General features: G+C 42.5%; 1 protein-coding gene across 1 annotated transcript in view; it reads left to right on the forward strand.

Moving 5' to 3' along the window:
- The window catches only part of SND1 (staphylococcal nuclease and tudor domain containing 1), a 417,946-nt gene that overhangs the window by 23,381 nt on the left and 379,231 nt on the right, over positions 1-15,334 (forward strand). The window contains exon 2 of the mRNA XM_060020832.1: positions 4,927-5,076. Within this exon, the coding sequence (XP_059876815.1) occupies positions 4,927-5,076 (150 nt within the window). The remainder of the gene's footprint in view (positions 1-4,926; positions 5,077-15,334) is intronic.

Here is a 15,334-nt window from a genome sequence, read left to right on the forward strand (position 1 = left end):
CTTGATGGACATTTGGATTGTTTTTACTCTTTTTGGCTCTTATCAGTAATGTTACCATGAACATTTGTGTACAAAATCTATGTGGACATGTATTTTATTTTTCTTGGCTTTGTACCTAGGAGTGAAATTGCTGGGTCATATGATAATTCTATGTTTAACTTTTGAGGGACTGCCAGACTGTTTTCCAAAGTGATTGCATCACCAACAATGTATTAAGGTTCTAATTTCCCCACATTCTTGTCAACACTTGTTATTGTCTGTTTTATTGATTATAGCCACCCTTGTGGCTATGAAGTGATATGTCATCGTGGTTTTGATTTGCATTTCCCTTATGACTAATAATAAATGTGCTTACTGGCCATTTGTCTATCTTCTTTGGATAGATATCTGTTCAAATCCTTGCCCCTTTTTTTTTTTTTTTTTTTGCGGTATTCGGGCCTCTCACTGTTGTGGCCTCTCCCGTTGCGGAGCACAGGCTCCGGACGCGCAGGCTCAGTGGCCATGGCTCACGGGCCTAGCTGCTCCGCGGCATGTGGGATCTTCCTGGACCAGGGCTAGAACCCGTGGCCCTTGCATTGGCAGGTGGATTCTTAACCACTGCGCCACCAGGGAAGCCCTGGGTAGGTTTCTGTATAAGAAGTTTTCTATCTTTTGGTGTTCGTGGTCTAGGGGCTTAAGAGTTAAACCAAGTCATTTATCAGTATCTATTGAAGATTTAAGGTGGTGTTCCTGTTGCTGTGCAGTATTTTAATAGCTGCCCATAAAGTGTTTCACTGTAGGTAAATCTCCCAGTAAACCTATTAGTGGGTTTGAGCAGTTTGAGTCCCCATTTTCCTTCTCAGCTGGCTTGTTTCAGCCTTTGTCACCATCCAACTTGTGCCCTGAAGCCAGGTCCTCTGAATCACACCACGTCTCTCTGCAGCCTTTATTGTCAGAGATGAAAACTGTCTAATTCATAACCTCAATCACACTGACTCGTTTTGACAGCTGTTTTCACAAGCCTCCTGCTGTATCAGGTAGGGCTAAGATCATTTTTCTAGAATATGTCATTTTATTAATATAATTGGATAAAGCAGTTACCATATGACTTGCTTTCTATGCCCTATAAATTAGCAATTAATGATAATTACTGCATCCATGAAAGTTTGCAACATGAATCAGTACAGCTTTGGCAGAACAATTACCCCTGTCTCCAAGAGCAGACATTTTTGTCTGTTTTATTTCACTGAAGTATGTTACTTGCCTGGAACAATGCCTGACATATAGAAGGTACTCAATAAATTTGTGTTGAATTAATAAATGAATGAATAAATAAATGGCTCAATCAATGGATAAAATTATAAGTAATCAACTTCAGATGTTAGGTCTTGTGATTTACAGAGGAAAAATGACTTGTTTTCATGCCATATGAGATACAAGTTAAGTTTGATATATAGACCCTTGGTCTTTTTCATATTTTACCTAAACACATTTTAAAGGACTTCCCTGGTGGCGCAGTGGTTAAGAATCTGCCTGCCAGTGCAGGGGACATGGGTTCAATCCCTGGTCCTGGAAGATCCCACATGCCGTGGAGCAACTAAGCCCACGTGCCACAACTACTGAGCCCGCGCGCCGCAACTACTGAAGCCCGTGCGCTCTAGGGGCCCATGTGCTGCAGCTACTGAGCCCACGTGCCACAACTACTGAAGCCCGCGCACCTGGAGCCCGTGCTGCGCAACAAGAGAAGCCACCGCAATGAGAAGCCTGCGCACCACAAAGAAGAGTAGCCCCACTCACTGCAACTAGAGAAAGCCTGCGTGCAGCAATGAAGACCAAACACAGCCCCCCCAAAATAAAGACATTTTAAGTATTTTTTCCCCAGAAGGTCTTTCCCTTGGCTTTATTTGGTGGGGAACCTTAGACAAGAGAAGCCCATTAAATATTTTTATTGAGGAAGAACTTGAATAAAGACTTGATAAGTGAGGCAGGTGGAGGGAGTTGAACAGTACTTGGGAGATGAAATGGGGAGAGCAAAAAAGGAGGTGGAGTGTGTTTTGAACTATTTCAGTTCCTATAAATAATAGGAAGGAAACAAATTCTTCCCATATAGACAGGTCTCTTCCTTCCATAATGGTCTGCAGACAGTCTTTTCCTATCTCATCGCCAAGGCTGTGGCCAAATGAATGAGGGGGAGAGAGTTTCAGAGGAAAGATGTAGCCATGCCAGTCCTCTCCTCCTGGGGGAACAGGAATAGCAGTACCTGCCACAGTGAATATCTGTCCTTGTTGCTTGGGAGGTTGACTTGGTGGCTGCTGTTTGCATTTGTATCCTCAATAGTATAAAAGGTGTTGTGCTGCCTATAAAATCACCTCTCTCTAATATTAATTCAAGTACTGACTGTTGTCTGAATGGCATATTTGGTGCAGTAATGCAAAGAAGCTCTGACAGCAGTCTTCAGAATAGCTTTCAGGGCAAGGGGAGAGTGTACAAACGAGGTTTTTCAAAATGCCTTTGTACAAGTTGTTCACTAAAGCCCTTAATGGGCCCGGGATAATAGTTATAGACCCACTGTCCCCCAGGGATCTACTTTACTAGGTCAAGGCATTAGAGGTAACACCTTGCTGATATTTAGGGGGAATAAGAGGGTAGTCATCAGTCATTCTATTCCTGAGCTTTTCAGCGGGTTTCGCCAGACTTGAGAAATAAGGATTGTTTCTTAGCCTGGGTCAGTGCTCACTGGTTAGCCAACGTGAGTTTCCAGCTGGGCTTCCCGAGAGGTACTGGGTCTCCTGGGAGTGCTTTATTACTTTTTGTGAAAACTTGACAAAAATCAAGGAATAGCCCTTTGAGACGGGTGTTCTGCTTTGTATGCTCTATGCTTCTCAGTCCCGTTGCGGTCTGTACATGAATGATTTCAAGGCAGTTATTCAAAAATGTGCTATTCTTCCGCCACTTGTGAAGAATTGACTGTAAATGAATCATTTCCAGGTTCTTTTCCTGTTCTTCCTTTGGCCCTTCTCATTTCAGGGATATCTCTTCTTTGGCTTTGCTTTGTTTGAGGGCTTGTCTTTTTAGAATGTCAGATCCCTGGGATGATGTCCAGGACATGGGTTCTCAAGAAAGGCTGTTAGCAAGACTGTTTGGTTGGAAGCTGTAGGGTTTAATTGCTGGTAACACTCGATCACAAAGGATAAAAATGAAAAGCATGACTTGTAACTAGGTAAGGAAGACGGTCTTTTGTTATATGTGTCATGGTGTAGCCACGGAGGAACCATTTAGACCAAGGTCTATATGCTTGAGGTATTGGGGATAATGAGATGTTAATCTTAGCACTAATTAAAAAAAAATTGGACTATATATATTTGTTGGACTATGTAGATTCATACAATGGAATACTGTACAGCCACAAAAGTGAATAAACTAGTGTTCTGGCATGAATGAGTTTCACCCAAAAAAAGGGCAAAAGAAGCAAGTCACTGTTGGGTACACACAGTACACTCAGTTTATAGAGTTCAGAAATAGGAAAAACAAAAGCACCATATTGCATAGAGATGTATACGTAAATGGTAACACTGTACAGAAAAGCAAGGAAGGTGGGGTTATCACAATGGTCAGGATAGTGGTGGCGGTCAGGAGACGGGGCTGGGAGTAGAGAGGGACACGGGGGATCCAAGGTTCTGCTAGTGTTTTGGTAATTAACTTGGGTGGTGGTTACATAGTTGTTTGCTTCTTATTCTTTAAGATGTACATATATGTTTAATGCACTTCTGTATTTATATTAATAATCCACGATTTAGAGCATGAGTTAAGGTGGAGAGGTGAGGGAGACAAGTCAGCTAAGCAAATGCATATCAAAGTGGCTTCCTTCATATTCCTTCCTTTCTTCCTTTGAGTCAGCTTCCTTTCCAAGGACTGTTCCCTTTACAGAAAACTCCGTGGTCTTGTCTGCTGCGGAGTTCTGCATTGGCAGGACTCTCCAACCTTCCATCTACTAACTTTTCATTCAGCAGCTTTTTCTTGTTTTGAAGGTGGGATTGAGCCTTTCAGCTCTAGTGAAGCCAGTGCTCAAGGCTCCCTGTTGATTAAATCGTGCCTCGCTGAGCAAAGAATTTGAATAGCTTGGGCGATGATTCTCGTTTTTCTGTGTGCCGTCTCTTCTCTTCTCCCACGTGAAATCCTTTCTTCTTCCCCCCGCAAATATTTTAAGTGAGCTTTAGAGCTCATTCCATAGTTGCCAAGTGGGTTTTATGCCTGGCATCCTTCAGAGAGAGAGGGAAGGAGCTGCTGGACTTGGGAGCTTTAAGGTGCTTCTTCGATGCCCCTGTTGTAATCACCGAGGGCGTGGGGTTTCTAGATTCTCTCTTCTGTATTTCTCTCTTAGCCTAGAGTCTGAGCACTGTCTACAGAGGAAGTGTGAGCACTGGGCTCTGGCTGCACTGCCTCCACGTTAGCCCTGGGAATCCTCGGCTCCTTCTGGCTGGTGTGGCTGGCGTGTCGGGGCTTCTTCCTTCAGCTTCCACTTTTCTCTGGCCTTCTTCCATTGCTTGCCTTTTCCACCATAGAACAGCACGTGTGGATGGAGACATTAACTTCTTAAATACTGAAAAGAACACAGGTGGTGGTCAGCTTGCTGGGATGAAATTACAAAGGTTATTTCCATGTCTCGCATGCCTCTTCACCCTAGTCTATTTTGAGTCTTCTATCATTTTGTGTAATTCTTATTTGTATTGCTGGGTCAGTCACTTCAGAATCTAGCCCAAGGTTTTATGTAGGTATTTCTCTTATAAACTTAAAAATAGTCTTGTTCATTCAGTCATCCAGCAAATATTTGAGTGCCTTCAAGAGGCCGAGTAGTGTTCTAGATGTTGGGGATACAGGAGTGGACCATCGTATTGTGGTGATGTTACCTTTAGACAGCTAATTTTCTCTGTTTTTCCCCTTACCTAGGTCCTCTCAGGGTGTGCCATCATTGTGCGCGGGCAGCCTCGTGGTGGGCCTCCTCCAGAGAGGCAGATCAACCTTAGCAACATTCGCGCTGGAAACCTTGCCCGCAGGGCAGCTGCCACACAACCTGATGCAAAAGACACCCCGGATGAGGTAGGTGCTTCCCCTCGCAGAGGCTGTGGACCCAGGTTATAGCCCAGTCTCCTCCTTGACTGCACATTTGATGTACTCTTTCTTTTCTGTATATTTCAAGTTGTTTTTTTTTAACATCTTTATTGGAGTATAACTGCTTTACAATGGTGTGTTAGTTTCTGCTTTATAACAAAGTGAATCAATTACACACATACATATATCCACGTATCTCCTCCCTCTTGCGTCTCCCTCCCACCCTCCCTATCCCACCCTCTAGGTGGTCACAAAGCACGAGCTGATCTCCTGTGCCATGCGGCTGCTTCCTACCAGCTATCTGTTTTACGTTTGGTAGTGTATATATGTCCATGCCACTCTCTCACTTCGTCCCAGCTTACACTCCCGCCTCCCCATGTCCTCAAGTCCATTCTCCACGTCTGCGTCTTTATTCCTTGCCTGCCCCTAGGTTCTTCAGAGCCATTCTTTTTTCTTTTAGATTCCATATATACATGTTAGCATACGGTATTTATTTTTCACTTTCTGACTTACTTCACTCTGTATGACAGACTCTAGGTCCATCGACCTCACTACAAATAACTCAATTTTGTTTCTTTTTATGGCTGAGTAATATTCCATTGTATATGTGTGCCACATCTTCTTTATCCATTCATCTGTTGATGGACACTTATGTTGATTCCATGTCCTGGCTGTTATAAATAGAGCTGCAATGAACATTGTGATACATGACTCTTTTGGAATTATGGTTTTCTCAGGGTATATGCCCAGTAGTGAGATTGCTGGGTTGCATGGTAGTTCTATTTGTAGTTTTTTAAGGAACCTCCATACTGTTCTCCATAGTGGCTGTATCAATTTACATTCCCACCAACAGTGCAAGAGGGTTCCCTTTTCTCCACACCCTCTCCACCATTTATTGTTTGTAGATTCATTGATGATGGCCATTCTTACTGGTGTGAGGTGATACCTCGTTGTAGTTTTGATTTGCATTTCTCTAATGATTAATGATGTTGATCATCCTTTCATGTGTTTGTTGGCAATCTGTATATCTTCTTTGGAGAAATGTCTGTTTAGGTCTTCTGCCCATTTTTGGATTGGGTTGTTTGTTTTTTTGATATTGAGCTGCATGAGTTGCTTATAAATTTTGGAGATTAATCCTTTGTCAGTTGCTTCATTTGCAAATATTTTCTTCCATTCTGAGGGTTGTCTTTTGGTCTTGTTTATGGTTTCCTTTGCTGTGCAGAAGCTTTTAACTTTCATTAGGTTCCATTTGTTTATTTTTTATTTTTTTCCATTTCTCTAGAAGGTGGGTCAAAAAAGATCTTGCTGTGATTTATGTCATAGAGTGTTCTGCCTATGTTTTCCTCTAAGAGTTTTATAGTATCTGGCCTTACATTTAGGTCTTTAATCCATTTTGAGTTTATTTTTGTGTAAGGTGTTAGGAAGTGTTCTAATTTCATTCTTTTACATGTAGCTGTTCAGTTTTCCCAGCACCACTTATTGAAGAGGCTGTGTTTTCTCCATTGTATATTCTTGCCAGCTTTATCAAAGATGAGGTGACCATACGTGTGTGGGTTTATCTCTGGGCTTTCTCTCCTGTTCCATTGATCTATCTTTCTGTTTTTGTGCCAGTACCATACTGTCTTGATTACTGTAGCTTTGTAGTATAGTCTGAAGTCTAGGAGCCTGATTCCTCCAGCTCCGTTTTTCTTTCACAAGATTGCTTTGGCTATTCAGGGTCTTTTGTGTTTCCATACAAATTGTGAAATTTTTTGTTATAGTTCTGTGAAAGATGCCATTGGTAGTTTGATAGGGATTGCATTGAATCTGTAGATTGCTTTGGGTAGTATAGGCATTTTCACAATGTTGATTCTCCCAATCCAAGGACAGGGTACATCTCTCCATCTGTGTCATCTTTAATTTCTTTCATCAGTCTCTTATAGTTTTCTGCATACAGGTCTTCTGTCTCCTTAGGTAGGTTTATTCCTAGGTATTTTATTCTTTTTGTTGTAATGGTAAATGGGAGTGTTTCCTTAATTTCTCTTTCAGATTTTTCATCATTAGTGTATAGGAATGCAAGAGATTTCTGTGCATTAATTTTGTACTGCTACTTTACCAAATCCATTGATTAGCTCTAGTTTTCTGGTAGCATCTTTAGGATTCTCTATGTATAGTATCATGTCATCTGCAGACAGTGACAGCTTTACTTCTTCTTTCCTGATTTGGATTCCTTTTATTTCTTTTTCTTCTCTGATTGCTGTGGCTGAAACTTCCAAAACAATGTTGAATAATAGTGGTGAGGGCTTCCCTGGTGGTGCAGTGGTTGAGAATCCACCTGCCGATGCAGGGGACATGGGTTTGTGCCCCGATCCAGGAAGATCCCACATGCCGCGGAGCGGCTGGGCCCGTGAGCCATGGCTGCTGAGCCTGCGCGTCCGGAGCCTGTGCTCCGCAACGGGAGAGGCCACAACAGTGAGAGCCTGCGTATCACAAAAAAGAAAAAAAAAATAGTGGTGAGAGTGGACAACCTTGTCTTTTTCCTGGTCTTAGTGAAAATGGTTTCAGTTTTTCACCATTGAGGATAATGTTGGCCGTGGGTTTGTCATATATGGCCTTTATTATGTTGAGGTAAGTTCCGTTTATGCCTACTTTCTGGAGGGTGTTTATCATAAATGGATGTTGTATTTTGTCACATCTATTATGTCACAACTTTCTGTATCTATTGATATGATCATGTGGTTTTTCTCCTTCAATTTGTTAATATGGTGTATCATATTGATTGATTTGTGTATATTGAAGAATCCTTGCATTCCTGGAATAAACCCCACTTGATCATGGTGTATGATCCTTTTAATGTGCTGTTGGATTCTGTTTGCTAGTATTTTGTTGAGGATTTTTGCATCTGTGTACATCAGTGATACTCACCTGTAGTTTTCTTTCTTTGTGACATCTTTGTTTGGTTTTGGTATCAGGGTGATGGTGGCCTCGTATAATGAGTTAGGGAGTTTTCCTCCCTCTGCTATATTTTGGAAGAGTTTGAGAAGGATAGGTTTTAGCTCTTCTCTGAATGTTTGACAGATTGCTCCTGTGAAGCCATCTGGTCCTGGACTTTTGTTTGTTGGCAGATTTTAAATCACAGCCTCAATTTCAGTGCTTGTGATTGGTTTGTTTATATTTTCTATTTCTTCCTGGTTCTGTCTCGGAAGGTTGTGCTTTTCTAAGAATTTGTCCATTTCTTCCAGGTTGTCCATTTTATTGGCATATAGTTGCTTGTAGTAATCTCTCATGATCCCTGTATTTCTGCCGTGTCAGTTGTTACTTCTCTTTTTTCACTTCTAGTTCTATTGATTTGAGTGTTCTCCTTTTTTTTCTTAATGTCTGGCTAATGGTTTATCAATTTTGTTTATCTTCTTAAAGAACCAGCTTTTAGTTTTATTGATCATTGCTATTGTTTCATTCATTTCTTTTTCATTTATTTCTGATCTGATCTTTATGATTTCTTTCCTTCCACTAACTTTGGGGTTTTTTTGTTCTTCTTTCTCTGATTGCTTTAGGTGTAAGGTTAGGTTGTTTATTTGAGATGTTTCTTGTTTCTTGAGGTAGAATTGTATTGCTATAAACTTCCCTCTTAGAACTGCTTTTGCTGCATCCCGTAGGTTTTGGGTCATCGTGTTTTCATTGTCATTTGTTTCTAGATATTTTTTGAGTCCCTCTTTGATTTCTTCAGTGACCTCTTGGTTATTTAGTAGTGTATTGTTTAGCTTCCATGTGTTTGTATTTTTTACAGTTTTTTTCCTGTAATTGATATCTAGTCTCATAGCATTGTGGTCGGAAAACATACTTGGTACGATTTCAATTTTTTTAAATTTACCAGTGCTTTATTTGTGACCCAATAGATGATCTATCCTGGAGAATGTTCCAGGAGCACTTGAGAAGAAAGTGTATTCTGTTGTTTTGGGATGGAATGTCCTATAAATATCAATTAAGTCCATCTTGTTTAATGTATCATTTAAAGCTTGTGTTTCTTTATAGCAAAGCTATACAGGCAAAATCACACAAAGAAGCATACACACACAGACTCACAGAAAGAGAAAATGGAAAAAATATATATATATTAAAAATAAAACAAGCAAGAGAGCAACCAAATCAATAAACAAATCTACCAATGATGGTAAACTCTAAATACTAAACTAAGATAAACATAAAACCAGAAATAAATTAGATGCAGAAAGCAAACCCCCAAGTCTACAGTTGCTTCTGAAGTTCACTGCCTGAATTTTGGGATGATTCATTGTCTATTCAGGTATTCCACAGATGCAGGGTACATCAAGTTGATTGTGGAGATTTACCCCGCCACTCCTGAGGCTGCTGGGAGAGATTTCCCTTTCTCTTCTTTGTTCGCACAGCTCCTGGGGTTCAGCTTTGGATTTGGCCGTGCCTCTGCATGTAGGTCACCTGAGGGCATCTGTTCTTCACTCAGACAGGACGGGGTTAAAGGAGCAGCTGATTCAGGGGCTCTGGCTCACTCAGGCCGGGGGGAGGGAGGGGTATGGAATGCGGGGCGAGCCTGCGGGGGCAGAGGCCAGTGTAACGTTGCACCAGCCGAGGTGCGCCGTGTGTTCTCCCGGGAAAGTTGTCCCTGGATCACGGGACCCTGGCAGTGGCGGGCTGCACAGGCTCCCCGGAAGGTGGGTGTGGATAGTGACCTGTGATTGCACACAGGCTTCTTGGTGGCGGTAGCAGCAGCCTTAGCATCTCATGCCTGTCTCTGGGGTCCGCGCTGATAGCTGTGGCTCGCACCCTTCTCGAGCTCATTTAGGTGGTGCTCTGAATCCCCTCTCCTCATGCACCCAAAACAGTGGTCTCTTGCGTCTTAGGCAGGTCCAGAATTTTTCCCAGACTCCCTCCCGGCTAGCTGTGGCGCACTAGCCCCCTTCAGTCTGTGTTCTCGCAGCCAACCCCAGTCCTCTCCCTGGGGTCTGACCTCTGAAGCCCGAGCCTCAGCTCCCAGCCTACACCCGCCCTGATGGGTGAGCAGACAAGCCTCTCGGGCTGGTGAGTGCCGGTCGGCCCTGATCCTCTGTGCGGGAATCTCTCCACTTTGCCCTCCGTACCCCTGTTGCTGTGCTCTCCTCCATGGCTCTGCAGCTTCCCCCCGTCTCCCCCCGTGTCCGCCAGTGAGGGGCTTCCTAGTGTGTGGAAACTTTTCCTCCTTCACAGCTCCCTCCCAGAGGTGCAGGTTCCGTCCCTATTCTTTTGTCTGTTTTTTCTTTTTTCTTTGGCCCTACCCAGGTACGTGGGGAGTTTATTGTCTTTTGGGAAGTCTGAGGTCTTCTGCCAGCGTTGAGTAGGTGTTCTGTAGGAGTTATTCCACATGTAGATGTATTTCTGATGTATTTGTCAGGAGGAAGGTGATGTCCACGTCTCACTCCTCTGCCATCTTGAAGTAGCCTCCCTATTTCAAGTATTTTTATATCACAGGATTGATGACAAATCAACAGTGGCTTGCTTCAGTTTATACATTCACTACTTTTAATCCCAGTAATCCCAGTCTCTTTCCGTCATACACTTTCCCATAGGTTTAGAGCCTTTTCAGGTTTATCAGTGTTTCAAGCCTCTTTCTCTGGAAACAGGTTAGTACATTTCCTAGGTAGTCTCCGCTGTTTGAGGTTGGCTTTAGTTATGGCAGAGCTCTTTTATTTATGTTTGAATTCTTCATTTACCTTCAAAATTCAGAAGGATGCACAGTGAAAAATCTAGTTCTTCTCCCAGGAGACTACTGGTGTTACGGCAGGCTTGAATCTCCAGAGGCATTTATCACCTATACAAGCAGACACTCATTTTCTTTTCTTTCTTTCTTTTTTTTAATTGAAGTATAGTTAATTTACCATGTTGTGTTAGTTTCAAGTGTACAGCAAAGTGATTCAGTTATATGTATTTCAGATTCTTTTCCATGATAGGTTATTATAAGATATTGAGTATATATAGTTCACTGTGCTATACCGTGGACACTCATTTTCATAAATGGTAGCATATACTATAAATGTTAGGAATGTGCCTTATTATAGATTCTTAATCTGGGATCTGTGTCCTAAGGACGTCTGTGAACCCCATGAAATTGTTTGCAAAATTTTGTGTAAATATGCATTTTGAAGGGAGGAAGTTATCAGTTTCTTAGGGCAACTTGTGGTTCAGTAGTTGTCAAGAACCATGTGTTATGGCGATTTGACAAGCTTCTGAGCTTTGTTCCACCATCCACTCCAGCCCCCTTCTCCCCCATCTCTAATGCCTGGCCACCTTGCCTTCTTTGTGGTCTGCCTGGGACTCCTTAAGTTACCTCTCCAGGCAGCTGCCATCAGTCTTCTTGGCTCCTGTACTTTGAAACATCAGTTCTTGTCTCTTCTTCAGTGGTGCTTTGGCTATCAAAAATGAAGTTTCTGGATTCTAATTATTTGTCTTTTGCCTCAGCTTGATGATGATGGGCAAGTTGGTACCTCAGCTTCCGTCTGCTGTTTTCCTCCCATGGAAGTGCGGGAAAAAAAGCAGCTCACGGGGTTCTTTCATTTAAGGAAAAACATGCAGTTTTTTTCATCTATAATAAAAAGCATTTTGTTTGAATTAAGAAGATAGTAAAGCAGTGTTATAGGAAATAGAGACAAATCACCCCAAATTCTATCAGCAGCAATTAGATTCTTGGGATAATGACTAAATAGGCAAAATCAGTTATTTTCCATTGGTCCTCTATCAGTAAGCACAAGTATTGGGTTACTCTATACCTCAGGGTTGTTCAATGAGGATTAAACAAGATAATGAGGAATGTTTAGCATGGGCCTGTAAGCTACTTAACAAATGTTAGCTGTGGTAATCTCTAGTGCTATTTAATTTCTGCTACTACAGACATTTCTCGTACTGTTAGTCCAAGTGCTGAAGATTACATCTCTCTCAGCACTTTTCAAATTTTGGGTGCTAATTGCTTTTCTTGATCAACGTTTTGAATAGTTCTTTCCCTTTCAGTTTTGTGTTGTGTAACAGCTTGCCTGCTTCTAAGAGGAGAAGAGTGTTGACCCTGGTTGGCTAGAGCCAGTCAAGTTCATTTCCCCAGAAGGAAGAAGCAGTGTTGCCTGTAGGGAAGAAGGGTTGGGTTTTAATTTTCTGTTTTGTGGATGAAAATCAAGGCCAGTTGGAGCTTGTTCTGAAGTATCTTAGCTGTAGCCTATGTAACAGTACAATAAAATCTTACCAGAACTATCCCACCTGAAAGAATACCATGTAATCTGATCCCTGCTCTCACTGGAGTTTCATATATTTATACAGCCTAGTGGTTTTTGTCTCTTCCAGAGCATCTCAGTTTCTCCTAGTAACTCTTCAAAGGTCCCTGTGACATGAAGTATTTGAGAGCTACAGATTTCACCCTTTGTCAGCCACAGCCACTATTTCTGTGTGCAGTAATCTAGTCTCTCCTTGCCCTGCTGTGATTTGGTTTTCCCCCCACCATGCCCTTGAAGGTGCTCTGGCTCAAGTTAGCAGTGACGCCAAGTGGTAACCCAATTCCAGACACCTCCGCCAACCTGCAGGCTTTTATCGAGACCTAGAGATTCTGCCTCTTTCAAAATCTCTCTTCTCGAAACTTCATTACAATTGCTATTGTTCTTTGTTCAACTCTGAGAGAGTGCTTTGTTCAACTCTGGAATATTAAGATAACAGTCTTTCTGCCTTCATTTTCCTTCCCTCTGATTCTTTCTCTGTATGCTCTCAGATGTTTTTGAGATATAATGTCGTTTTTTTCCCCTGGCTCAGTATTACTGCCAGATACTTCAGTGATTCCTCATTAGCGCTGGACAAATTTAAATGCCTTAGCCTGGGTTACAATCCCATTTGTGATTTGACTTTTAGTCTTCTCTTACTGAACCCCTTCTGGGATGCTAAGTCCCAACCCTGAGGAAGTGTTCGGGTCTCCTAACAGGCCACCTGAGTCCTGCCTGCTCATGCCTTGGCTCAACTGCCTCCTCCAGCGGAAGCTCCGTCTCCTCCTTGTGCCCTGGTGATTCATCCTCTGGAGAAGTCACACCTGACATCACCTTTCATCATCCATTTTTTGTGCTGTCACCCTATTCCATGTTTATATGTCTCTATACTTGGTGTTGGCTCCTCGAGGGGAGGGACATCTGTGTTTTTCTTCCTCGTCAGTGCCTGACACAAAGCAGGTGTACAGTGAATAATGAGGAAAAGAACCCGAGCGTCTCCTTTTGTGGATCAGTGGATTGTGGAATGTAGCATTACTTTCTCTCTGGCTTTCTGTTGTTTTGGAGCATGTCTAGTTTTGTCACATTCAAACAGAGTCAAGGACATGATTGCTTATTTGCTTCCCTTTGTATCACTGTTCCAAATATCATGCACTTGATTATTCTCCGCCTTCTTTCATATCTGCTTTCAGAGAAACTTAGCTCTCTCCTAAGTCCCGTGACAATAAAAGTAGCTCTGCTGTGTGTCCCCAACCATACTGCCCTGTTCCAGCCTAATCCCCAGCATCGCCTAGCTACTCTACGCAGCCTAGATAACTGCATTGATGGGCACTGTGGGAATTATATATTTATTTCCCACAGATTTCTTGAGCTCTCATTGTACGTGAAGCTGTATGTTGGTTTCATGTGAAATACAGAAATGAATGTCACAGTCGTTCTACATTCAGTGGAGCTTTTGAAAGTTGAGGTGGTGGCGTGGTTGCAGCAGAGAGGGATTAATTACATGCGCAGGTGGGACAGTGGGATGATCGAGCACTGGGCCAAGTACAAAAGTAGCTAGCTTTGAGGGTTTACATTGTTGTGGGATTTAATCTTGTTTCAGTAGTTTAGGAGTCTACCTGGTGCAAAGAAAAGATGGGAATTAAAATTCCATTTGTCGCGGTAGACACCAGAACCTTGCATGGGTCTGGGAGTGGAGAGCAAGCTGCTAGATCACCTGCCATTGGGCATTCTAAAGGGAAGAGGCAGTTTTGAGTCTCAGCTACTTAACAGCCATTGCTTCCTAGGTGGAGCTCTGGCACATCATTTGACCAGACCAGTGATTCTTCCTATTGGGTCATTGTGCCCCTAATGTGATGAACGCTTTGAGTCAGTTTCTGTATACGTAGAGTTGTTCTGGGAGGCTCTGCTGGGATGGCCTTCCCCATTAGGTAGCCTTCTGCTGGCTGTGCTCTGTGTGGACACCTGCACAGGATTCTCTCCTGGAGTGCTCTGTTGCCCTCGGCAGGAGTGATGCGGTCACTCGCTTTCCTGAATCTTCTAATCGCCTCTCTTCATAGCTCGTATCTTGTCCATTTATTGAATTTGCCTGACTCTGGATGGAACACAACTTGAGAAGCCTGGAATATTAAAGAAGCTAGGTTACCTTTCTCTAGGATAAGGTGTATGTCCTTTTCAGGACCTCCAGTGTAGCTTTCTCTTACTGCTCAGTGACTGACCAGCTGTAAAACATGAGGTCCTGAGACAAGGGTGCTCCTTCCTCAAGCCTTAAAAGCTTTTAGTAATTCTGCCTAGTCGGTAGAAGTTGGAGGTTTCCCCGCAGGGGTTAGCTATTTCCTTGTGAACTGACCCTTGATAAATGAATTTTTACCGAAGTCTTGGCTTCCTTTAGGAGTACTTTGTTTTGTCAGAGCTTTACATTTAGGAAAGCAATGTTTTACTGAATTTTAGGTATTAGTGTATTCCTCAAAACTGAAGCCTAGACATTAGGTCTATAGCTGAGGATGTTTTTAGAGTAAGTGGGTCACTAAGGTGATAAAAATGTGTGAGGCTGTGTTAATTGGTTTAGTGCTGTTTCTGTGATGTGGCTGGTAGTTGGGCTCATTATCAGTCATCATACTCTTTGGTCACAGTATCTGTTTTCATTATTATGAATGAGGAGAGGGGTAGAAATGGGAGATTAAAATGTGGTGAACTCCATATTGCCATTGAGTGATTGGTTCTTTTGCTTGTTGGCACTTTGAAGAGAGCGCATTAGATGAATGAGGATAAGCTTGTTTTTGTGTCTTCAAGAGCACTTACTCAGGCTTAGTTCTTCCTAGAACTATCCACAGTTGTCGTTGTCTAACAGTACTGGTTTTGTGAATACCAGCCCAGTGGGTTGGTAGACTGCCACATTTAAACTGGCTTCTGGTTTCTGGGAAGTCATGGATGTTTTTCTTCTAGAAAAGCTTCTTGGCTAACCCCATGGAATAATCTTCATGGACTGAAAAGGTTGGCAGGCGCTTCCTTTTCAGGTCGCTGAT

This window comes from Delphinus delphis, chromosome 9 (assembly GCF_949987515.2).
Source record: "Delphinus delphis chromosome 9, mDelDel1.2, whole genome shotgun sequence".
In the NCBI taxonomy this organism is placed as follows: Eukaryota; Metazoa; Chordata; class Mammalia; order Artiodactyla; family Delphinidae; genus Delphinus; species Delphinus delphis.